We start from the raw sequence: 26,083 nt of genomic DNA on the forward strand, positions 1-26,083 counted from the left end.
GCAACATATTTTAAGACAGTCATTTGTTCTGATAGTATAAAAAGACATATTGTTGTTCCTAGCCGTCAGATACATTAACCCTTTCCAACCCAATTTCCCTGCCACCCTCCTTGGCTCCTATTTATTTTCGGTGGGAAAAATGACCCGTAATGATGATGCTTTTAGTCACAATTTTTTGACAGTTAAATGTGAGTTAATATATATATTACACTATATGTCTATTATTATATATGTATATAACAATATGCAGGAGAGAGGTTTGACGCCTGAGTTCTCTTTTGTCATATGTATATTACAATGTCAGATCTCTCCTCTGCATACTGTGATATACATATGCACAAAAAAACTTCAATGTCAGACCTCTCTTCTGCATAGTGTTAAACATGTGTCGGACATCACCCAACACGCGAGCTATACAGGAAAATCTCAATGTCCGACGAGGTCTGACACTGGCTTGGAAAGGGTTAAGGACTCTGTAGAGTGTTTTTTGGCAAAAGTGAAGCACATGTATATCAAGTCAGGCTTGTTTTTTGAAGAAAAAAAAAGAACATTTCTCAAATCACCTTCTTATATTCTTGTTGAGTTTGTATCATTGATAAAAATGCAATTGAATGCGCTAAATAAATGTGTACTCTGCTGTATACGGACATATCTCTGTTTAACAGCGCTCCGTGTGGTAAGCTATAAAACTGCATACACAAAATTTTTTTAACTACTAACGAATACCTGTCTGTCCGTTTGTGTGCGATTAGTGAGTGGGTTTGTGAGTGACTTACATGCGCCGCCTCTGATCACATGAAGGTGACATCATCACAGGTCTTATAGGCACACAGCTGCTGTCCAGCTAGGTGTTTGCTAGTATTCTATAGCAACTAAGGCCGCAGGGGGTTTGTAGTCCGCCCATAATCTGCAAAAGGATACAGGACCTTTGATGACTGCACTGTTATGTGATCGGGGGCGGAGTATGTAAATCATTTACTCAGGATGAGCTAATGGGCGGAGCATGACAGTGATGTCATCACAGATCCTTCATCTCCAATGCCATGCTGCTTCTGATTCCTGTTGTATGGGATGAACAATGTATGTAGCAGTGCTGTGTGTGTGGCGTGCATCTAGCAGAGCTGTGTGGTGCATTGCGCCACCAGAAACAGTGCTACTATAATTTCTTAATAATTACTAGTATTCTTTTAAAGGACACATGTACTGACCCTTTTACAGTATAGCATTCTGCCAAATTTTAAGTTAACTAATTGAAGGGGTTTTCCAGGCATAAATACTATTGATTACCCATTATCAGGATAGGTCATCAATAGTTGATCGGCCGGGGTCCGCTGCTCGGGACACCGACCAATCAGCTGTGCGGGTGCAAGCTGTAAGTGCCGCAATAACAGAGTTCGGAGCAGACGTTTCCCTGCTGACCTCCCATGTAGTGGTCAGCACTTGTAACTGCAGGTACAGCTATCATTGCAATCAATGGGAGCTGTGCCTGCAATTTCAAACACCGGCCACTACATGGAAGGTCAGCGTGGAGGTTTCCGCTCCGACCTCTGTGTATTTGGAGCAGAAGTCTCCGCGCCAACCTCCCATGTAGCGTCCGGTGCATGTCACTGCAGGCACAGCTCCCATGGATTTCAGTGAGAGCTGTGCATGCAGTTACAAGCGCCGGCCACTACACGTAGGTCGGCACAGAGACTTCCACTCCGACCTCTGTTATTGCGGTGCTGACAGCATACACCTACTCAGCTGATCAGTTGGGGTGTCGGGCGGCGGACCCCAGCTGATCAACTATTGATGACCTACTATTGATGATAGGTCATCGATAGTATTTATGCCTGGAAAACCCCTTTAAGTGTAGTTTTTGTTGTGTACGCTCCTTTCCTTTGTTGCCTGAGCTATTCAGCAGAGATGATAAAGTACTTCTAACCTGACTGCTTAGTAAATGGGGCACCAGTTCTGATCCTGTGATGCATGTCAGCTAATTGCACTGCAACCTATGAGTTGTGTTCTTTCTATAGTAAAAAAAAATGAATGTGGGTAATGGTTATTCTCCATTATTTTGGCAGTGAATGAAAGGCGTTGCATCCTCCTATAGAACAGATTTCACCATATTTCCGGTGTTTTCGATGCACACTGATACCTTCTGGACATGAAACATTCTTATTTGAAAACAAAAGCCTTTAATCTTCAGTTAGTCATCCTCACTGTTGAAACAGTTTGCCGCGTAGTCTGTGGATGTTTGTAGGTCACCTTGTCCTGGAAATCAATTGTTTGTAATATCTGCAAATGCAATTGTGCTTATGTTGCTTCTGCAAAGAAACAGTCCAGAAATAAACGTTGGTAATTACAGACATTGTAAACAGTAAAGTTTTACTGCAGTGTTAGTATACAGTTGTCTGTCATCAGTTCATCCAGATGGAAACATTAACTTTATGCATAACGTAAAATCCTTTTCAGGCTGAATCCCCTACGTTGCCAGTCCAAACAGCAGCCTTAAGGTTGACAATACACATTAGATGAATGTCGATCAGATATGACAATTTCGGCAGGACTTGATGAGCATCTAATGTGTTTGAGGTGTCCTGATTCTGCCCCCAAAATCGACTTTAGGTGACATGAGGATCAGACTTGTTGGATTTCAACATGCCTGATCCTTAAGGTCAGACTCACACGGGCGGATTTGGATTGCGAATTCCGAGATCACCGTCCGCGCGGGCGTTGAAAAGCGTGCATTTTCGCTCTTTCATTCACACGTACACATGTGGATACGAATTGAGTATTCCACGAGTGGGAGAGAAATTGCAGCATGCTCTATTTTGCCACAGAATCTGCTCAGATGGCCGCCATTGATGTCAAAGGAGGCTGTCCGACCCGCAGCCCATACGTAATTAACATGGACTATGGGCTGCGGGTACCCGATTCATCGCTAAGCGACAGTGCAGGAAATACAAACAAAAACCAAAACCCTGTACTGCACATGACCATTGGCGAGCCGCCACAGTCATTCGCAATACAGTAGAAACAGGTACGCAGGGTAACTGTCCAGGCTCACAGTCCGAATCCGCTGTGCGGCTCCCGCATGCGTAATCTGGTCCACCTGTCTGAGCCCAGCATGGATGTCTAGCAGCAACTCATTCCCCTTTTCTCATTGAGAACACACACCTGTTCTACTGACACAAGTGTGCACGCATATAGGAGAGTCAGGGGGAATAGCCATTGGCTCAACAAGCTGGCAACTATCTTGGTGTTTGGCCACTTTTAAACCTATTAGATAGCTGATAAAGTGTATAGCTGACTACTCTCTCCTACTTCCCCATAGATGTGCCTTGTCGGCTAAACATGTATGTAGTGAGGGAGACCGTTCTGGTAGTGACTTATCTCCACACAACAAAGGATCGGGCATATTGGTATCCAGCATGTCAAATTCATTTCTTCAGACAGCTCATATTAGTCCTTGATAGTCCACATTTATCTAATGTCTATGGGCAGCTTTACTTTATAATAGAAAGAGAGGGTGTTTGCCATTTCTGAGACTTGTAGATAGAAAGTGAAATGGTGAGAAGTCTAGATGAGTTTCCTCAGCTGCAGACATATAGGCAAACAAGACTTTGTGTATGTTTCGCTGATTGACTGAATGTAATCAGGCTGATTGGTGCTTGGAGGCGTGCTGGGACTTCCTGCTGTGAGAGAGGGAGACTGAGAGATGGTTCATTGTGTGGGCACAGACCTGTTCATACAGCTGAGCAATACAAATTACCGTTCTCATTACCATCTGTGATTTTTATAATATTGTTGCTGGGTTTTTTGGGTAGATGTTTTTTGCATTTACAGCCCATTTAATTAGACAGAAAATTATGGTTTTTTTACCTAGTATTTAACACAAATCTTCAGATATTTTTTTCCGCTTAGCTCACTGGCTGAGCTGAAGGGAAATGTCATTTAGGTAAAATGCCTCCTAGCTGAACATTTAACATAACAATACAATATCAACCTCATGTTGACCACCGGAAATTAGTGCAATTTTATTCACAGATTACAAAGATTGATCTCTGTTGAATATTAACCTGTAAAAACTGTAACAATCCCATTTCTGTATTTCCAGCTACAATGTATTCCCATTGATATAATAGCTTCTTCTGTTCCTGTAGGAAACCTGAAAAGGGGATCCAGTACCTTATCGAACGAGGATTTGTTCCAGACACCCCAGTTGGAGTTGCTCATTTTCTATTGCAGAGAAAAGGACTCAGCCGCCAAATGATTGGAGAGTTTTTGGGCAACAGGCAGAAACAGTTCAACAGAGACGTCCTTGAGTGAGTAAAACTTCATCCTAAGTATTATACTGCACTAATTTATCTTTGTTTTACCTTATGGTAACATTTTAAGAGAAATCTGTAATAGTAATTGCTTTCTGCCAGTTTACAAGGGACCAGAGCTTGTCATTGACACAGGCAAAGTCATTGGCAAACTTTAAAAACCGTCTGTGTGCATGAGACTGAACTTGTTTGGTGCCTATAAGAAGAGAGGGCAGTGCACCATAGCTCATTGTCCTCATGAAACATGGTGAGCTGCATTTATGCCACCTTGTCGTCATTGTGAGTAAAGGTCCTTACTGGCACACGTGTGTCTGATGGCCCCAGTATTAGCATTTCAAAAATATGGCAAGAATACAGCTTGTCCCATATGTATTAATATGTATTAACACTAATAAATCCGCCATCAGTTTTTGTCAGTCCCCTGTCCATTAGGTTTAAAAATATCTAACAGAAAAAGTTCTCCAAAAGTTAAAGGGGTTGTCCTTAAAAGATAGCTACTTTCTTTATAAAACAGCGCCACACCTGTCTACAGGTTGAGTGTGGTATTACATTGCAGTCCTATTTGCTCAAATGCATCTGAGCTGCAATACCAATTGCAACCTGTGGATAGGTGTGATGCTATTTTAGGAAAAAAGCAGTCATCCTTTTCTACCTGTATAAAGGCAATGATGTGGGTTGTACCAATATCCATTCTGTCACATCAGTAGAAACAACTAATGTATGTGAAGGTGTGCAAACTCTCTCCCAACGGCAGATGTCGGTGGACAGAAGGATCGGGCTGTTGGATTTTAACATACCCAATTCAACTTTTTTTTTTTCCAAGGGAGATAATTTGCCACCAGAGGTGTCCGGCAACAACTTCTTCCCCTCTCTCCAGTGAGAACACACACCTTGCTAAGTGTGTACGTATATGTAGGGTTGGAGGAATATCTGTCAACCGAGGAAGCAGTTGGCTGACGGTTGTCTAAGGTGTATGGCACCATTTCTATCTTGTGAGCCACATTCAGTTTTGGGTGACGGTCAGGAGCCGCATCATAGTAAACTTTGAAATTTTACAAATTCTTTTTTTCTCCAAGATTTGCAAAACTTTGACATATTCATATTAAATCATTAAAGTTGGCACTGTTTGCAAATCAGGATAGGTTTGCAATCTTGTCTGTGTGGGAAAACTTATTGTAACCAGTGCGTATGACTATAACCCCGGACTCCTTAAGGAAGACACAATATGGAGTCACAAGCCACTTGTTCAGGACCAGTAGTGTATGGTCACCTTAAGACATATTGGAGCGTCTAACACATTATCAGTAGTTTGAGGCCTCTTTCCTCTCTGCTCTTACATATGGTGCACTTTACATGAACATATAGTACATTGGAAATGAATACCTCAATATGTACTGCAGCTCCATGCATAAAGCTCCACTTTTTGTATAACCCTGCATAAACTACTAAATCAAAGTTTAAGCCTAAAAGGATTTTGAGGGTGATTTGGGGATGCTTATCCTTAATTTGGGGGGTAATGACCCATAGTGAGGATATGATGTCTTAGGGCTTGTGAAACTCTTTTAGCCCTCATGTAGAGAACTGATGTAGCTGAACAAAGTACCAGGCACTCTTCTTTATGGAGTTCATTAAGGTGAAAGTCATCTGATGGATGTTATCCATGTGAGTTCTCAGATTCTTTAGAATCCACCCAGGACCGCTGGCTCCACTTCACTTACCAGTTCAGTCTCATTGGTCTAATCGGGTTACAGGGGCGCACACATTTTGTATTAGCTACTGTATAATTTGTTAAATAGAATTACACCCCCTATGCATATTACAAATTGCATCTTCTCGGATCTATGGTACAATATAAAATCTCACATATTAAAACACATAATACATTAAAGGGGTTCTGTCATTAGAAAACAAAAATTCTATTCTTTCGTATTCCTTCCCCGTCAATCTGCTTACTGCATCTTCGCCCTGCCGATCTACTGTTGTCTCGTGCAGCCCCCCAGGTCACGTCACCATAAGCCAGCCAAAGCGTCCATTTTCTGTAGTCTCCTTCCTGCAGGGCAATGTACGCTACGTCACTAGTGACATAGCGTTCACAGCCTAGCAGGGAGTGCCGAACTATTGTACAGACTGCGCATGTGCTCTGTCTCTCTGCAATAGTATATGAATTCTCGTGGCGAGACAGAATGCATGCGCAGTCTCGGCAATAGATCGACATTCCTTCCTAGGCAGTGAACGTTGCATCACTAGTGACATCACCTACACTGACCTGCCAGAAGAAGAATGCAGAGAATGGACACATCAGAAGAAGAGTATCCAGTTGGCCTGCAGTGAGGTGACCCGGGGGACTGGAGAAGATCAGTGAGGAGAAGATGCTTGAAGAAGGCTGCCTGGGGAGGAATAGGTAAGTATTGATTTTTATTTCTATTTTTTTTTTAAATGACAAAACCCCTTTAACCCCTTAAGGACCAAGCACGGTGTGTATATATGTATATATGGTGCTTGGTCCTTGGCTTTAATCCCGGCCAACAGTATAGAAGTATGGAGCGGGATTAAAGCATCTGCTTCTATAATCAAGCAAGAGCAGGTCGGGTTGTTGGGCTGCTGGGCACAGCCGAGGACCCAGAGGAGAAGGGAGAAACCTTTTTTAACCGCTTCTGCCATTTCCTTTCCAGGCTACATAACGCTAAAGAATGAAAGCGGAAGTGTTTGTTTTACTATGCGACCCAGGGATCACGTGACCAACGTGTGCCCCCTGTCACAGCAGAGCTGCAGGGTCCTAACAGACACAGATCAGCTCTGTTAGTGACTATGGTCACTACAGAGGAAGGTTTCCTTCTGCAACTGGGGTTGCTATGGATGCCTCAGCTACAATGAAAAAGTGTGAAATGAAAAAAACATGGGAATGACCCCCAGAGGTCTTATATGACTTCATGGAGGACATAAATGTAAAGAAAATGGTTATAAAAATAAATTTTAAAAAAAGTACAGAAAAAATAAAAATGTTTACATAAAGAAAATGACTTACCGCCGACTCCAATCAAAACGGTCTCCATACACGCCCTGTAATTTGAGACTTTACAAATTATGTATGAAAATGTCCAAAACAAAATGAGGAGCCCATTCCTTGCTTTATTTTAGCGTAAATATACTAATTTTGAAAATAAAATACTATAAAAATTTTTTTTTAATGTTTTCTAGCTTTTTATCCCTAATAAAACTAAAAAATGTAAGTGAAAAAGATATTAAAAATAGCCCTGTATGTCACTGCAAAAGAAATGCAACAAAAATAATTTTGATAGCTGAAGAAAAAAAAATAGGGCAGTAAAATCCCTAAAAAGTATCTGGTCCTTTAGGACTAAAACACCCTGGCCCTTAAGTGGTTAAAGAACCAATGAACAAGGCTAATATTTAGATTACTGTATGTGATGCTGTATACAGTACTTTTTAACATACTATATACTGATGCAACAGTTGCACCTGGACGCTGATGCCTGAGGAGTTGGAAAGGCTCCTCTGCCACATTCATATTTCGCTCTGTATGCCAGGTTTCTGCTGCACAGAAGTTGCAGTTTGGGCCAACACTCAAAAATTGCTACTTTTTTGCAGATTTCAAAAAGTGAGTGAAGTCTAACATTAGGGGCTGTTGCCATTTGTGGCCCATCAGTTTAACTGTAATTTACAGCAGAATTTGGTGTAAATTACAGTTGAAACAGACACCACTTAGGAGTTGGCTTGGTTTTCAATCTGGTGCACAAAGGTGCTGCCATATGTAAGTAATGTATTAGCTCGGCAAGGGCTGCTTTGGAGGGGCTTGTGCAGATTTTGCATGGGGGCTCAGAAGCTTCATGTTAGATATCTTACTTTACACCTCTCAATATTCTGTCCAGTTATTTGACCTACAGATGCAGCAAACATTAACATGAAGCATAATGCATTAAATATGCATCTGCTGCAAATTGGTAAATTGTCATGTACCACAACAAAACCCATTGAAGAATTAAGTAATGTGTTACGTTAACGTTTGGTATATCTGTAACTAATGCTGGGTTTTCAAAGGTAACAAGCATGATGACTAGAGATGAGCGAGTATACTCGATAAGGCAAACGACTCGAGCGAGTAGTGCCTTATTCGAGTACCTGCCCGCTCGTCTCTAAAGATTCGGGTGCCGGCGGGGAGCTGCGGGGGAGAGCGGGAAGGAACGGAGGGGAGATTTCTCTCTCCCTCTCCCTCCACCCCCCACCCCCCCTGCTCACCGCCGCAACTCACCTGTCACCCGCGCCGGCACCCGAATCTTTAGAGACGAGCGGGCAGACAAATATGCTTGACAAAGACCACACTATGGTTGAAACGTTGCATGGCTATGGAATATGTACTTTGCAATAAACACAACTCGGTGTGAGTATATATGGAAAACAAACTTCCCTGAAATTGCTGCTCAGCTGTATCTTATATGGACTGTTGAATTATTAATGTCATTATTTTTTTTTTTTACTACCTATGTTTCCTATGACGCCATATAAGACCTCTAGGGGACATTCACGTGGTTTTTGTTTTTTTTAAAATTTGACACGGTTTTCCACTGTAGCTGGGGCATCCATAGGAGTTGCATCCATAGGAGTTCCCAGTTACAGAGAAAACCTTTCCTGTAGTTATAAGTCACTGGCAGAGCTGATCATGGTCGCGTACTTCCACGTTCACTTCTTAGTACATAGTGCTCATTGAGCGCTGTGTACTCGGGAATGGAGAAGGCAGAAGTGGTTAAAAACCACTTCTCCCTTCTTCTTCGTGTTCTCAGCTGTGACTAACAGCTGACAACCTGGGCTGCTTCTGCTTGATTGCAGAAGCAGGGGCTTTAATCCCGTGCCGTATTAAAGCCCAGGACCAAGCACCATAAATCTACAGCGTTTGGTCCTTAATGGGTTACATTTAAATCATTTGAAGGGCCAAGCATTCTGTTCATCAACCAGAAAGGACCGGATAAACTGAGTTGTCCTTCCATTTGGTATAGTGATATAGTGTATGGAATTGAAGGGGTTACAATTACTTGGGCCAGCCACTACACAGAGGCCGGAGCAATAGCTTCCAGTTCATACCCCTGTGTGTAGCGGTGCTAGCAGTGGGCACCCAATCAGCTGATCACCCAAGGCCCCGAGGGGCAGACCCCAGCCAATCAACTACTGATGACCTATCCTGAGGATAGGTCATCGGTAAGTATTATTTCTCTGGAAAATCCCTTTTGAGGAACAGAATGTGACATAACATGACTTCATTTTTTATAACATGTGGTTCACATCAATAAGCAGTGCTGCATCTGTGGCTGGTCTCTATGAAGACCTCCTGGAATAGCTCTCCAGTTAATATAACTCTCTCACCCCTGGCATTTAGAGAAGATAAGTGTTAAATTAGTTTTAGTGGTTTACCAGTCTGCTGCAGTAACAACTTGGTCCAAGAACCGTCTAATTACCTTGTCACTTTGGGAACATAACTAATTTATAGAATCACCAGTCCTCCAACGCCTTCTAAATCTACCCCCTGCGAGCACCAACCTGTCCTGCTGTGCCACATACGTGCTTTCTTCTTTCACCGATTTCTTTTTTCCAAGTCTGTGAAACACGCTAATCGCTTCTTTGTCACGCATAGTTTCCCGATAAATATAGCAACTAAAACAATCATTATATATCATATCTGGGGGGGTTTCGCCCTCACTTTTTTGTCATTATGTTGAGAAGATTATTTAACAGTTCTTAGGATTTTGTTTAATGTGTTTTTTTAATGCCTTTTTTGTGGCTGTGACAAAGGACAGGATAAAATCTAGAAATACTTTATGTATTAAGTGTCGGGACTGCAAGTTCCTAAAGTAGAAACTGAAACACATAAACTTGAAGACCATTGTTGTAACCTACACTGAACGATTATTGTGTGTGTGTGTGTATATATATATTTTATCTCTGTTAGCTTTAACATTAAAGATGTGTTGAATGTTATCAACAGTAAATTGATGTGCAGGAACTATACAGTGTATTAAAGTAGTAGCAAAATGGATGAGATTTGTGAAAGTCAAGCCCCATTGATTAGAATTAGAATGTTTAATGAAATTATCAAGACTGGTACTCGAGCCCATCCTATGTAATTAAAGAAGGTTTACAGGCAAAAAATATTGATTACCTATTGTCAGGACCCTCCGCTCAGGACCCCTGGCAATCAGCTGATCGGTACAGCTTGCTGTCAGTACAGTGGGGCCAAACGTCACGGGATGGTTGTGAAAGTACTACAGTAGGCTTCACTCCCATTGAAATCAAAGGGAGCTGAAGCCTCCTATTACACTTCCATGTCTGACCCCTGGTGCCGAAAGGGTAATCGTCTGCTTCAGCTCCCATTTATTTCATTGGGAGTAAAACCTGCTATGACACTTTCCCTCCTATTCCTGATGATGACATCCAGCCTCACTGCATTGACAGCAGGCCGGGTGATCAACTGATCGCCAGGCATTTCAAGCAGCGGCGCCTTTGTTATTAACTATTGATGTCCTATCCTGAAGTTAGGTCATCAAAGGTTTTTGCCAAGAAGACTCGTTTAACTACACCTACACAGACTATACAAACCACCAAGGTCTAATAAAAAAAAAAAAGTTAATCTTAACTGGCATACAAAAATATATTCGGTTAAAAAGGAAACGTGGTCTTGAAGGAATCACAACAGTGTAATATATATATAATATTTATTACACACACAGTATACTAGAGTCGAAGAAAAGCTGAGTAGGGGCAAGCAGTAATATCTGTGCTAAATGTGTACAGTTTTACTGTCAGCTACTAAATCTCTATACATATACCTATCCTCTCACTCCAGCTGTAGAAAACTAAACCGATCACCTGCCTTGTATATTGATAACTCTGCTGAGTAATAATCCAGTGCTGCTGCACCCTCTGCCAGCACATGTGCTCTGAAATTCCCTCAGAGGCAGAAGCCTGGGCCTACCATAAGCTATTCCTAGGTTGTTGGCCAGGTCAGTATTTTCAGTTATTATACACTAAGAAAATAGCAGCTCCCTACACAATCTTGATTGTGAATGTTGTCATACAATAAAGCAACATCAGATTTCGCCCATCAATAGATGGATAAAAGTATGCAAGTGAACCGAGTCAAATTATCTTTGAGATGAGCAAAATCTTAGATATGATTTGATTCTGTTGTTCCTTGTGGAAATGTATGAATAAAGTGACTCCGGGGCATTAGCAGTTATCTTCTTAGGGTACATTCATGTGTTGTGGAATTGGTGTGGATTTTATACACCAAAATATGTGTCGAAAACCAAGTCAAAGTCTGCTCTATTGATGTAGATTGTGACATGGATTTCGCAGAAGACACCCCTGCAGTTGAAAGTGTGGAAATTGCTGTGGATCCATGTCAAAAAAAGAATCAAAATCCACACCAAATGGATCCGCACCAAAATCCGCAGAGCAAAATACTGTATGCTGTGGTTTTGCTGCGGATGTGCACCAAAATCTACTACGTGTGAGCACACCCATGAAAAGATTTGTCCCTACCTAATCTGGCACTGTCAGTAATGGCTGGACTGTAGTAGAGTTAAGAACACACCCCATTGACAATAGAAATGGTAGCACCCAGTTGTCAATGTAGTCATACATTTTTAGGAGGAGTAACAGAGGAACGGCACAAAGCAGAGTTTTACGAAAAGATGCCCCAGAAATAATATCTCTTGGGAAATGCAAGTATTTACTAAAAACAGACTTTTCGGGAGAGCCAAGAGATCCTCTTTAACTGCGCTCGAAGCAGTTTTACATAAGCCATATTATTAAGAGGTGAGCTGGTGTTAAATGGTTTCATTACAAATTACATTACTGCTCTGAGAAGATTAGAAACTGTTCATTGTGAGTATTACCAACAATTCAGAACAAAATTGATCACTGCTTAATGTTGGGTAACAGATCAATGTACTGCAATTAGTCATCCTCTTTCTCTTTTATTACAAAAAGGGCACACAAACAAAACTTTATAGCGTAATTCCACTGTGGGGTTAAAAAGTAACATGAAAGATAACTATATAGAAAACCATTTTTTTGCTATTAACCATTACAAAGACCTCTATTTAAAATGGTGCATGTACTCCTGGCAAAACTAATACACTGTAGTATAACCAGTACTGCACCTGAGGAGGCCGTGCAGAACACAGGGATAGTCAAGATGTGCTAGACAGTATGGTGTATTAGTTTTACCAGGTGCTTATCTTTCATCAGTGTCTATACACATTTCAATGACCAAATAGACACCCTGCATTACACTGTGTTATGGTCTCTTCATGTAGAGGGCAGATATGCTTCATTTTTAATCCTAGTCCTAGGCTTTTTCTGTTTATTTCATACTTTTCCACTGTAGCTGGGGCATCCATAGGGGCCACAGTTACAGGGAAAAACATTCCCCTGAAGTGTCACTAGTCCTTAACAGAGCTGATCAGGGTTTGATAGGACCCTGCAGCTCTGCTGTGACAAAAGGCACCCGGTGATCATGTGATCACTGGGCCGCATAGTGGAAGTAATACTTCCACTTTCACTCTTTTTAGTACATAGCAGTCATTGAGTGCTATGTAGCTTGTAAAAAGAAGTCAGAAGTCGTTAAAAATCGCTTCTCCCTTCTCCTCTGGGTCCTCGCCCGTGTCTGACAGCTGATTGCAGGAGCAGAGCTTTCATCCCACGCCGTATTTCTGCTATCGTCAGGGATTAAAGCCCAGGACCAGGTGCCGTATATTTACCGCATTTGGTCCTTAAGGAGTTAAGCATATTATGGAATAGGGTCCAGTGCATTATGGCTAATATCCGCTATTAAAGTGCATGGCGAACTCATTGTTATGAGTGTTTTGTACTCGTGAGGAAACACTCCCCTGGGTCTCTCATCAGTGATTGATAACTGGCATGTAGACATGCAAATAAATGGAAGCCATGGATCATTACAGAGGGGGACGGTTCTTTTTGATAACTGCTACTAACCAAACAGTGGAATATTTTTTTTTTGTTGCCTTTTTGCTAATAGTGCACCAGACTTTTCAACAGTGCAGCCTAGTATGCTGATAGATCCATTTTAAAGGGGTTGTCTAAGATAATAATGGAAAAAAAAATGTCGAGGGCAAGAAATGTGTTAAAATTAGATTCAATACTGATTGCATGCATCCCTCATATGGGTACACAGCTACATCACTGCTGCAGCCATGTAGGCAGAGCCCAATGGTGAGGACCAGAGGCACGCCACTGGATATCGAAACGGCTGGGCGGATACATTCCTTTGTTATATTAACCCCTTAAGGACAAGGCTGTTTTGTTCCTTAAGGACGAGATACTTTTTAGAGATTTTACCCATGTGGTAGTTTTACTACCCTATTTTTTTTTCTTTAACTACCAAAATAATTTTTGCTGCATTTTTTTTTCCTGTGACATATAGGGCGTTTTTAATTTTATTTATTTCTTTTTTTCTTCTTTTTTTGTATCTTTCTCACTGACTTTTTTTCTGTTTTATTGAGGGTAAAAAGCTAAAAATAGATATTATTTTATTTATTTATTTTTTTAACATTTCTAGTTTTTTTTTTTTTTTTTTTCTTTCTTAAATTAGTATATTATGGCCTCATGCCCACTGCTGTGACAGACTTCGCCAGCGAAATATCGCAGCGGAGTCCGCCATGGTGCCCCCCAAACCCCCCATACTCACCACTCCGGATCCACTGTACTCTTCCTGTCTGGCCGGCCTGCGCCCATGCACAGTACAGCGCGTGACGCATCGGCAGTGCGGGATGGCGCGGTGGGCGGGGATGCATGTTCCCAGTGTGAACATTGAGCTATTGGGTTCAATAGAACCTAAAAGCTGCGGGACAACGCTGCGGATTTCCGCCGTGTAAAACGCAGCAAAAATCCAGCTGTGGGCATTAGCCCTAACGCTAAAATAACGCCTTTACCGAGCGTGCTCGCTCATCTCCAGTTAACACATTTCCTGCCGTTCAAAAGTTTTTTTTAAAGTATCTTCTACAAACTCTTTAGATACCCTCTATCTCAGCAGACCATTTTTACCATATACTTAATAAAGTAAACCTGGGTCTTTTTTAGTAATTTTGTTAAAAACAGCTAGCTATAACGCATTTCAGGGATGTGGCCTGTTCTTCAGATACGGCTGTTAGTGCCGGGGATCTCGGCAACGGGATTTTCCACCACACTGTGGAGAAGAAACACCTTTTGAAGTGTTGCGCCTGAAGCCCACGTATTTCCACTTTATTAAGCACAATTATCGCCCCGTTCCTACAGTTTGACGAACAGCAGGCAGGCATTACCTTACTTTTATCCCCCACACGGATAGAAAACCCTTAATGATAGAAGTCGCTCCACCCTACTTCTCTATTCTATTTGCATTTCTTTTACCCTATGACATTAACGTTGAATCTGCATTCATTGTGCTATATAGTGGTAGCGATGATGCTTATTATAGATCCCTATGTGACGTACAAATTCATGGTCATCGTCTGAACTTCGGGGGAACCATCCAAAGCATTCAATGATTGTCATTTGTATCATAGATTTTATTTTTGTAGTTGTTTTGCATGCATGATGTAATTGCCGCATGTAGTTTTTGTTATGCTATTTGTGATCAACCAAGTTGATAACATTGTTTATAAAGCAGTTGGCTACTGTCTAATTACAAACTAGCATATCATACTAATATTGTAATATTATATTTAAAATTAGCTAATTTCCTAACAGTCCTATTTCCCAGCTGGGAGGCTAAACAAAGCAAATGTGATTCTGTCTTCCAGCTGTGTGGTTGATGAGATGGATTTTTCAGCCATGGAGTTAGATGAAGCTCTCAGGAAGTTCCAAGCTCATATACGAGTCCAGGGAGAAGCCCAGAAAGTGGAACGACTCATTGAAGCATTTAGGTATGCATTTTGTATGTATTATGTGTGTTCCAGGTATAGGTATATAATTGGGGTAAGACTCTTTTTTTACAGCTGGTATACAAGGTGCACAGGTGGAAATAACACACCAGGAATGCAGAATATTTGGAGCTGCACACAGTTAAAGGTTTAAGCTTCACTAAGCTCTTGCAGTCTGACTTAAGCAGAATCAGATGGTCATGGCTCGGTTGCTTGGAATTTTAACAGCATGTGTGAAAACACTAGGGAGGGATGAGCTGTCCCTGGAAATAAAGTGCCTGCATCTGAAGGTCAGGGATGATGAATATATTTCATAGGTTGATCTCTCCTCTCGCATGAAGAAGAGCATTGAACTGCAGGCGGATACTGTAAACAGTCACTGCAGAATAAATTGTTATGTGTGCTGCGTTTAACACGGAATACAAAGTCACAAACCACTGATACCAACATATGTGAAAGCATCCCGGCAAGACGGGGCAATCTGTGGTTCCTTGACTACCGTTGGACAACTTGCAGATGCTCTACAACCATATGATGCCTTCCCAACTAGTCTGCTGCTGATGTTACGAGCATTCATATGGAACACCCATCAAACAGTCCCGCCATCTGTATATTGTACAGTAATGATTATCTTTGCATTTTCTATACATCAAAGATAATAAAAAGAAACAATTCAGACAGGAGCTTACATGGTGGAGTGAGGGCAAAGCGAACAGAAGTCTAAAAGAATTTCCTCCCCTTCCATCTTGTGTAGAAGAGAAGAGACATGTGAATCTTGGGCTAGTTTGCTACATAAACATGGCTGCTTGCTTCCAAAAGCAGCACCACACCTGTCCATAGGTTGTGTGTGGTATTGCAGCTCATGTTCATTCACTGCACTGGAGCTGAGCTGCAGTACCAGGTACAACCAATGGACAGGTGTGACATGTTTCTGGAAGACAGCAGCCATGTTTTTTCTGATGGTAGACGTCGCCTTTCAGGTTGTAATGTCTTTGGAAGTTGTGACTGAAGACCATACTTGGCTGCAATCTACTTTGGACAGGGCCTATAGCTGATGGAGGGCTGGCTTCATGATATGATAACTCCTGCATATCAGACACAATAAGCATAAGCCTTATTCTGGAGAAACAGCATTGTCCATAAATATAGGATGGCTTCAGCTATGTGAAATGAAGCAGCAAAATATTCATCCTTTTAAGAGAATCACAATAAAATACCAAAATTATTCACATGATCCACAGCCAAATAAGGGTGGCTTTACATGGAAAAACTGTTGCCCAAATAGTCGCTCGAAATAGTCAGTACAGTGACTGTTGGTGTGCTTTTACACAGATCAGTTGTTCAATAATGCGGTCGCTAAAATGCACAACTCCCTGCAAAGTTATTGGCTAGTCACTGAAAGACAAACTTTTGCCTGTTTATACCAGGTGAAGATGAATCAACCAGCGACTACTCTAAAAGGGGCATTTACATAGAACAATTATCATTCAAAAAAAAATCGCTGGATCTTTTGAATTTGAACGATAACCTTTTAGTGTAAACACAGTGAACGATGAATGATAATTCATTTGATTATTGACCATTTCATGTATGCATGACAATCCTCTTTGGCTCGTTCACTAATTGTTCGGTTTAAATACCGATAGTTTAGTTTAGTTCTTCTCATTCCCTGGTACAGTGAATGTGAATGACTGAACAATTTAGCGTACGAGTGAACTCTGACATTGTCCGCTCGTGCAGAGGATAAATCGCTTTGTTTAAAAGAAGCTTTAATTGAGCTGAAACAAAGCAACTTGGTAATGAATGCTTGCTTGTCACCCAGTTGGTGGCCATGTTTACATAGAACCACTGTCACTTACATTTGCGGTATCAAGTGACTATGTGGATGATAGTTGTCCCATGTAAAGCCACCCTGAAAATAATGGAGTCTCCATACCCAGCAATTATGAAGCTTGCACTCTCACTTTTTTAATTCACTGACTTTTCAAGACCTGATTCTGCACAACAAATTCCTAAATTGTATATTCCCAGTAAAGTTTACTTTCTCTTGAATTATCCAATTCCGAATTCCCCGAGGCTCAGGGGAGTTTTACTGGAGAATATTTGCAAACTGAGGTTCTTGCATAATGCGCTCCTATGTCAGACTCTCAGCGCTCTACTCTACCGATGTGGTTCTGATATTGTAATTCAGAGATTTATGTCGATCACATTTTCATAAACTACCTGTTTGTCAAGGCTTGTCTGCCATGTCGGATTGGCACTGGAGTGATGTCACAGCGTCAGCCCTGGCACACGTGACCCACATGGCAGCACATGCTCAGTGTTATTTTGTCGTTGGATGCTGACATAAACACTTCTCTGTTGGTGTGTCATGGATTAATCAGTTGGGAGCTATGGGTCCCAGCTGGCCAATCAGCGCATGTCTCTACACCTTTATTCCAACTCTTCCTCATTGAGCACACTGGCTATACTTCTAGTCTGAAGGTGTTTCTGGTCTAGTTGGCAGCTCTTGTCCTGTTCCACTGTCAGATAAGATTGTTAGATGTTGCAACATCCTAAATATCCTTAAAAGCTGTCTCCTGATTTATTGCTATTTTGCATTGATATTTCATTTGGTTCATAGCATGTTTAACATCTATACCTCATGTATTTTTTTGGTAGCAAACATTATCCCTATTTTCCAACTAGAGAGAGTCAGGGTTGCCCCAGGTCCCTGACATGGGGTTGCCCTCATCAGGGCGACTGCTCCACTTTAGGTAGGGTTTCATCACATCAGCAGGTTAAGATCAGATTTCCTGTTCCCCGCCATTTTTTGGTTTTGTTATAAATATTTAGTGTTCTCTGTATTGGCATATTGTGTATAAATCCATCCTTTTAGGGCACCAAATTACATCCAATCCGAACAAGATTTTTTGTGTTCTGCTCAGAGATGACACTGGCCCAGTAGTGGATGCATATACATACACACACAACACAAAGCCTTACATAAAGTGACAAAGAGAACAACCATCTAATATAAACTGGAGTTTCCCCTCAGGGCTATCTCAGAGTCTCAGATCTCCTATTGTAAAATGATCTGGTCCTGCTGCTCACTGGGCCTGAATATTCATTGAGGATTTTTCCACTGTGTACTATACATCTCGTGTGAATGTACAAAACCCTGATGTTATGGTCTTGTATTACAGCCAGAGGTATTGCATCTGTAACCCCGGTGTTGTCAGGCAGTTCCGGAATCCAGACACTATCTTCATCTTGGCATTTGCAATCATCCTTCTCAACACTGACATGTACAGCCCTAATGTCAAGCCTGAGCGAAAGATGAAACTGGAGGATTTTGTGAAGAATTTAAGAGGTAATGGTTGTTACTATAGTACAATACCACGTACAATACCATATAGTACAATTCCACGATAGATAAAGAGATCACGCAAACCCAGGACATAGCCCATGAGGAATGGGCTAAGATTCCTTAGGGATGCTATGCATCACGTTTGCAGCAGGACATAACAGCTATAATGTTCGGCTTAGTACTAAAGATTCTTGTCATCAAGGGGTTAAATAATTCTGAGACTGCCATAATATTTAAAAGTGGCATTTTATGTTGAATTTGGAAAAACCACTTGTTATGTTAGTTGTGAAGAGCTATTTAAATTGTTCTTGTTTGAATTTTTTATTTTTTTTGCAAATGGCTAAAAGCTTACAAATTTGGGAAATTAACCTGATTTGCAATGGGGGTTGAAAAGTTTTGATTGCAGTGATGGATGGATAAACAAATAGAACAGGGCCTACAGAGGAAGTACAAACTGGCCATGTATCTGAAAATACTACCAAACCCCAGAGAACAACAAATCCTGAGCTGTTACAGACTGAGCGCCCAGAGCCTCACCTTTAGATCAGGGCAGAACACAAAACTACAAGCCCAGGGAGAGCAGACTGTGCCACAAGACGTCTGTGGATGACTAGGCCTACTTTCTGCTGTAATACCCCAGATACTCAACAGTAAAGGGCACTCAATTCAGAAGCTATTCTGACCTCTGCCCAGACTTCAGCTCTATGGAAGAGGAAGAAAAATTATACATCCTGCTGGGTGAAAAACAGAACACATTGGCTACAGCAGCAAAATATTTTAGTGCCTGCCATAGGCTGAGAGGAGCATGATATGTTATGGGCTTCTGTACCCCCTATCCAGGATGTGTCCCTAACCTCCATATCCTCCAAACCAGTCCCTCACCTCTATCCATCAATCCCTATTCTCAACTTGCTTTGGAATGCAATACAGCGTCTTTGCATTTGAATACAAGACAAGATGGCTGGAATGATAGATACAAGACATAGAGAGAGAATAAGATACAAGACATAGAGAGAGAATAAGATACAAGACATAGAGAGAGAATAAGATACAAGACATAGAGAGAGAATACGATACAAGACATAGAGAGAGAATAAGATACAAGACATAGAGAGAGAATAAGATACAAGACATAGAGAGAGAATAAGATACAAGACATAGAGAGAGAATAAGATACAAGACATAGAAAGAGAATAAGATACAAGACATAGAGAGAGAATAAGATACAAGACATAGAGAGAGAATAAGATACAAGACATAGAGAGAGAATAAGATACAAGACATAGAGAGAGAATAAGATACAAGACATAGAGAGAGAATAAGATACAAGACATAGAGAGAGAATAAGATACAAGACATAGAGAGAGAATAAGATACAAGACATAGAGAGAGAATAAGATACAAGACATAGAGAGAGAATAAGATACAAGACATAGAGAGAGAATAAGATACAAGACATAGAGAGAGAATAAGATACAAGACATAGAGAGAGAATAAGATACAAGACATAGAGAGAGAATAAGATACAAGACATAGAGAGAGAATAAGATACAAGACATAGAGAGAGAATAAGATACAAGACATAGAGAGAGAATAAGATACAAGACATAGAGAGAGAATAAGATACAAGACATAGAGAGAGAATAAGATACAAGACATAGAGAGAGAATAAGATACAAGACATAGAGAGAGAATAAGATACAAGACATAGAGAGAGAATAAGATACAAGACATAGAGAGAGAATAAGATACAAGACATAGAGAGAGAATAAGATACAAGACATAGAGAGAGAATAAGATACAAGACATAGAGAGAGAGAAAAAGATACAAGACATAGAGAGAGAGAAAAAGATACAAGACATAGAGAGAGAGAAAAAGATACAAGACATAGAGAGAGAGAAAAAGATACAAGACATAGAGAGAGAGAAAAAGATACAAGACATAGAGAGAGAGAAAAAGATACAAGACATAGAGAGAGAGAAAAAGATACAAGACATAGAGAGAGAGAAAAAGATACAAGACATAGAGAGAGAGAAAAAGATACAAGACATAGAGAGAGAGAAAAAGATACAAGACATAGAGAGAGAGAATAAGATACAAGACATAGAGAGAGAGAAAAAGATACAAGACATAGAGAGAGAGAAAAAGATACAAGACATAGAGAGAGAGAAAAAGATACAAGACATAGAGAGAGAGAAAAAGATACAAGACATAGAGAGAGAGAAAAAGATACAAGACATAGAGAGAGAGAATAAGATACAAGACATAGAGAGAGAATAAGATACAAGACATAGAGAGAGTATAAGATACAAGACATAGAGAGAGTATAAGATACAAGACATAGAGAGAGTATAAGATACAAGACATAGAGAGAGAAAGATACAAGACAGAGAGAGAAAAAGATACAAGACAGAGAGAGAAAAAGATACAAGACAGAGAGAGAAAAAGATACAAGACAGAGAGAGAAAAAGATACAAGACAGAGAGAGAAAAAGATACAAGACAGAGAGAGAAAAAGATACAAGACAGAGAGAGAAAAAGATACAAGACAGAGAGAGAAAAAGATACAAGACAGAGAGAGAAAAAGATACAAGACAGAGAGAGAAAAAGATACAAGACAGAGAGAGAAAAAGATACAAGACAGAGAGAGAAAAAGATACAAGACAGAGAGAGAAAAAGATACAAGACAGAGAGAAAAAGATACAAGACAGAGAGAGAAAAAGATACAAGACAGAGAGAGAAAAAGATACAAGACAGAGAGAGAATAAGATACAAGACATAGAGAGAGAATAAGATACAAGACATAGAGAGAGAATAAGATACAAGACATAGAGAGAGAATAAGATACAAGACATAGAGAGAGAATAAGATACAAGACATAGAGAGAGAATAAGATACAAGACATAGAGAGAGAATAAGATACAAGACATAGAGAGAGAATAAGATACAAGACATAGAGAGAGAATAAGATACAAGACATAGAGAGAGAATAAGATACAAGACATAGAGAGAGAATAAGATACAAGACATAGAGAGAGAATAAGATACAAGACATAGAGAGAGAATAAGATACAAGACATAGAGAGAGAATAAGATACAAGACATAGAGAGAGAATAAGATACAAGACATAGAGAGAGAGAAAAAGATACAAGACATAGAGAGAGAGAAAAAGATACAAGACATAGAGAGAGAGAAAAAGATACAAGACATAGAGAGAGAGAAAAAGATACAAGACATAGAGAGAGAGAAAAAGATACAAGACATAGAGAGAGAGAAAAAGATACAAGACATAGAGAGAGAGAAAAAGATACAAGACATAGAGAGAGAGAAAAAGATACAAGACATAGAGAGAGAGAAAAAGATACAAGACATAGAGAGAGAGAAAAAGATACAAGACATAGAGAGAGAGAAAAAGATACAAGACCTAGAGAGAGAGAAAAAGATACAAGACCTAGAGAGAGAGAAAAAGATACAAGACATAGAGAGAGAGAAAAAGATACAAGACATAGAGAGAGAGAAAAAGATACAAGACATAGAGAGAGAGAAAAAGATACAAGACATAGAGAGAGAGAAAAAGATACAAGACATAGAGAGAGAGAAAAAGATACAAGACATAGAGAGAGAGAAAAAGATACAAGACATAGAGAGAGAGAAAAAGATACAAGACATAGAGAGAGAGAAAAAGATACAAGACATAGAGAGAGAGAAAAAGATACAAGACATAGAGAGAGAGAAAAAGATACAAGACATAGAGAGAGAGAAAAAGATACAAGACAGAGAGAGAAAAAGATACAAGACAGAGAGAGAAAAAGATACAAGACAGAGAGAGAAAAAGATACAAGACAGAGAGAGAAAAAGATACAAGACAGAGAGAGAAAAAGATACAAGACAGAGAGAGAAAAAGATACAAGACAGAGAGAGAAAAAGATACAAGACAGAGAGAGAAAAAGATACAAGACAGAGAGAGAAAAAGATACAAGACAGAGAGAGAAAAAGATACAAGACAGAGAGAGAAAAAGATACAAGACAGAGAGAGAAAAAGATACAAGACAGAGAGAGAAAAAGATACAAGACAGAGAGAGAAAAAGATACAAGACAGAGAGAGAAAAAGATACAAGACAGAGAGAGAAAAAGATACAAGACAGAGAGAGAAAAAGATACAAGACAGAGAGAGAAAAAGATACAAGACAGAGAGAGAAAAAGATACAAGACAGAGAGAGAAAAAGATACAAGACAGAGAGAGAAAAAGATACAAGACAGAGAGAGAAAAAGATACAAGACAGAGAGAGAAAAAGATACAAGACAGAGAGAGAAAAAGATACAAGACAGAGAGAGAAAAAGATACAAGACAGAGAGAGAAAAAGATACAAGACAGAGAGAGAAAAAGATACAAGACAGAGAGAGAAAAAGATACAAGACAGAGAGAGAAAAAGATACAAGACAGAGAGAGAAAGATACAAGACAGAGAGAGAAAGATACAAGACAGAGAGAGAAAAAGATACAAGACAGAGAGAGAAAAAGATACAAGACAGAGAGAGAAAAAGATACAAGACAGAGAGAGAAAAAGATACAAGACAGAGAGAGAAAAAGATACAAGACAGAGAGAGAAAAAGATACAAGACAGAGAGAGAAAAAGATACAAGACAGAGAGAGAAAAAGATACAAGACAGAGAGAGAAAAAGATACAAGACAGAGAGAGAAAAAGATACAAGACAGAGAGAGAAAAAGATACAAGACAGAGAGAGAAAAAGATACAAGACAGAGAGAGAAAAAGATACAAGACAGAGAGAGAGAGAGAAAAAGATACAAGACAGAGAGAGAGAGAGAAAAAGATACAAGACAGAGAGAGAGAGAGAAAAAGATACAAGACAGAGAGAGAGAAAAAGATACAAGACAGAGAGAGAGAGAAAAAGATACAAGACAGAGAGAGAGAGAGAGAAAAAGATACAAGACAGAGAGAGAGAGAAAAAGATACAAGACAGAGAGAGAGAGAGAGAGAAAAAAAGATACAAGACAGAGAGAGAGAGAGAGAAAAAGATACAAGACAGAGAGAGAGAGAGAAAAAGATACAAGACAGAGAGAGAGAGAGAAAAAGATACAAGACAGAGAGAGAGAGAGAAAAAGATACAAGACAGAGAGAGAGAGAGAGAAAAAGATACAAGACAGAGAGAGAGAGAGAAAAAGATACAAGACAGAGAGAGAGAGAGAAAAAGATACAAGACAGAGAGAGAGAGAGAAAAAGATACAAGACAGAGAGAGAGAGAGAAAAAGATACAAGACAGAGAGAGAGAGAGAAAAAGATACAAGACAGAGAGAGAGAGAGAGAGAGAAAAAGATACAAGACAGAGAGAGAAAAAGATACAAGACAGAGAGAGAAAAAGATACAAGACAGAGAGAGAAAAAGATACAAGACAGAGAGAGAAAAAGATACAAGACAGAGAGAGAAAAAGATACAAGACAGAGAGAGAAAAAGATACAAGACAGAGAGAGAAAAAGATACAAGACAGAGAGAGAAAAAGATACAAGACAGAGAGAGAAAAAGATACAAGACAGAGAGAGAAAAAGATACAAGACAGAGAGAGAAAAAGATACAAGACAGAGAGAGAAAAAGATACAAGACAGAGAGAGAAAAAGATACAAGACAGAGAGAGAAAAAGATACAAGACAGAGAGAGAGAGAGAAAAAGATACAAGACAGAGAGAGAGAGAGAAAAAGATACAAGACAGAGAGAGAGAGAGAAAAAGATACAAGACAGAGAGAGAGAGAGAAAAAGATACAAGACAGAGAGAGAGAAAAAGATACAAGACAGAGAGAGAGAGAAAAAGATACAAGACAGAGAGAGAGAGAGAGAAAAAGATACAAGACAGAGAGAGAGAGAAAAAGATACAAGACAGAGAGAGAGAGAGAGAAAAAGATACAAGACAGAGAGAGAGAGAGAGAGAGAGAGAGAGAGAGAAAGATACAAGACAGAGAGAGAGAGAGAGAGAAAAAGATACAAGACATGGGGAGAGAGGGAGAGAAAAAGATACAAGACATGGGGAGAGAGGGAGAGAAAAAGATACAAGACATGGGGAGAGAGGGAGAGAAAAAGATACAAGACATGGGGAGAGAGGGAGAGAAAAGATACAAGACATGGGGAGAGAGGGAGAGAAAAAGATACAAGACATGGGGAGAGAAAAAGATACAAGACATGGGGAGAGAGGGAGGGAAAAAGATACAAGACATGGGGAGAGAGGGAGAGAAAAAGATACAAGACATGGGGAGAGAGGGAGAGAAAAAGATACAAGACATGGGGAGAGAGGGAGAGAAAAAGATACAAGACATGGGGAGAGAGGGAGAGAAAAAGATACAAGACATGGGGAGAGAGGGAGAGAAAAAGATACAAGACATGGGGAGAGAGGGAGAGAAAAAGATACAAGACATGGGGAGAGAGGGAGAGAAAAAGATACAAGACATGGGAGAGAGAGAGAGAGAGAGAGAGAGAGAGAAAGATACAAGACATGGAGAGGGAGAGGGAGAGAGAGAGAGAGAGAGAAAGATACAAGACAGAGAGAGAGAAAAAGATACAAGACAGAGAGAGAAAAAGATACAAGACAGAGAGAGAAAAAGATACAAGACAGAGAGAGAAAAAGATACAAGACAGAGAGAGAAAAAGATACAAGACAGAGAGAGAGAAAAAGATACAAGACAGAGAGAGAGAGAAAGATACAAGACAGAGAGAGAGAAAGATACAAGACAGAGAGAGAGAAAAAGATACAAGACAGAGAGAGAGAGAGAAAAAGATACAAGACAGAGAGAGAGAGAGAAAAAGATACAAGACAGAGAGAGAGAGAGAGAAAAAGATACAAGACAGAGAGAGAGAGAGAAAAAGATACAAGACAGAGAGAGAGAGAGAAAAAGATACAAGACAGAGAGAGAGAGAGAAAAAGATACAAGACAGAGAGAGAGAGAGAAAAAGATACAAGACAGAGAGAGAGAGAGAAAAAGATACAAGACAGAGAGAGAGAGAGAGAGAGAAAAAGATACAAGACAGAGAGAGAAAAAGATACAAGACAGAGAGAGAAAAAGATACAAGACAGAGAGAGAAAAAGATACAAGACAGAGAGAGAAAAAGATACAAGACAGAGAGAGAAAAAGATACAAGACAGAGAGAGAAAAAGATACAAGACAGAGAGAGAAAAAGATACAAGACAGAGAGAGAAAAAGATACAAGACAGAGAGAGAAAAAGATACAAGACAGAGAGAGAAAAAGATACAAGACAGAGAGAGAAAAAGATACAAGACAGAGAGAGAAAAAGATACAAGACAGAGAGAGAAAAAGATACAAGACAGAGAGAGAGAGAGAAAAAGATACAAGACAGAGAGAGAGAGAGAAAAAGATACAAGACAGAGAGAGAGAGAGAAAAAGATACAAGACAGAGAGAGAGAAAAAGATACAAGACAGAGAGAGAGAGAAAAAGATACAAGACAGAGAGAGAGAGAGAGAAAAAGA

The 26,083-nt window shown here is 40.0% G+C and overlaps 1 protein-coding gene across 6 annotated transcripts in view; it reads left to right on the forward strand.

Moving 5' to 3' along the window:
- IQSEC1 (IQ motif and Sec7 domain ArfGEF 1) overlaps positions 1-26,083 on the forward strand; it is a 566,448-nt gene that overhangs the window by 501,363 nt on the left and 39,002 nt on the right. For all 6 annotated transcript variants that reach the window (XM_066596453.1, XM_066596449.1, XM_066596450.1 and 3 more), the window contains 3 exons: positions 4,146-4,307; positions 15,122-15,244; positions 18,427-18,593. In XM_066596453.1, the coding sequence (XP_066452550.1) occupies positions 4,146-4,307; positions 15,122-15,244; positions 18,427-18,593 (452 nt within the window). The remainder of the gene's footprint in view (positions 1-4,145; positions 4,308-15,121; positions 15,245-18,426; positions 18,594-26,083) is intronic.

This window comes from Eleutherodactylus coqui, chromosome 3, assembly GCF_035609145.1.
Source record: "Eleutherodactylus coqui strain aEleCoq1 chromosome 3, aEleCoq1.hap1, whole genome shotgun sequence".
Lineage (NCBI taxonomy): Eukaryota > Metazoa > Chordata > Amphibia > Anura > Eleutherodactylidae > Eleutherodactylus > Eleutherodactylus coqui.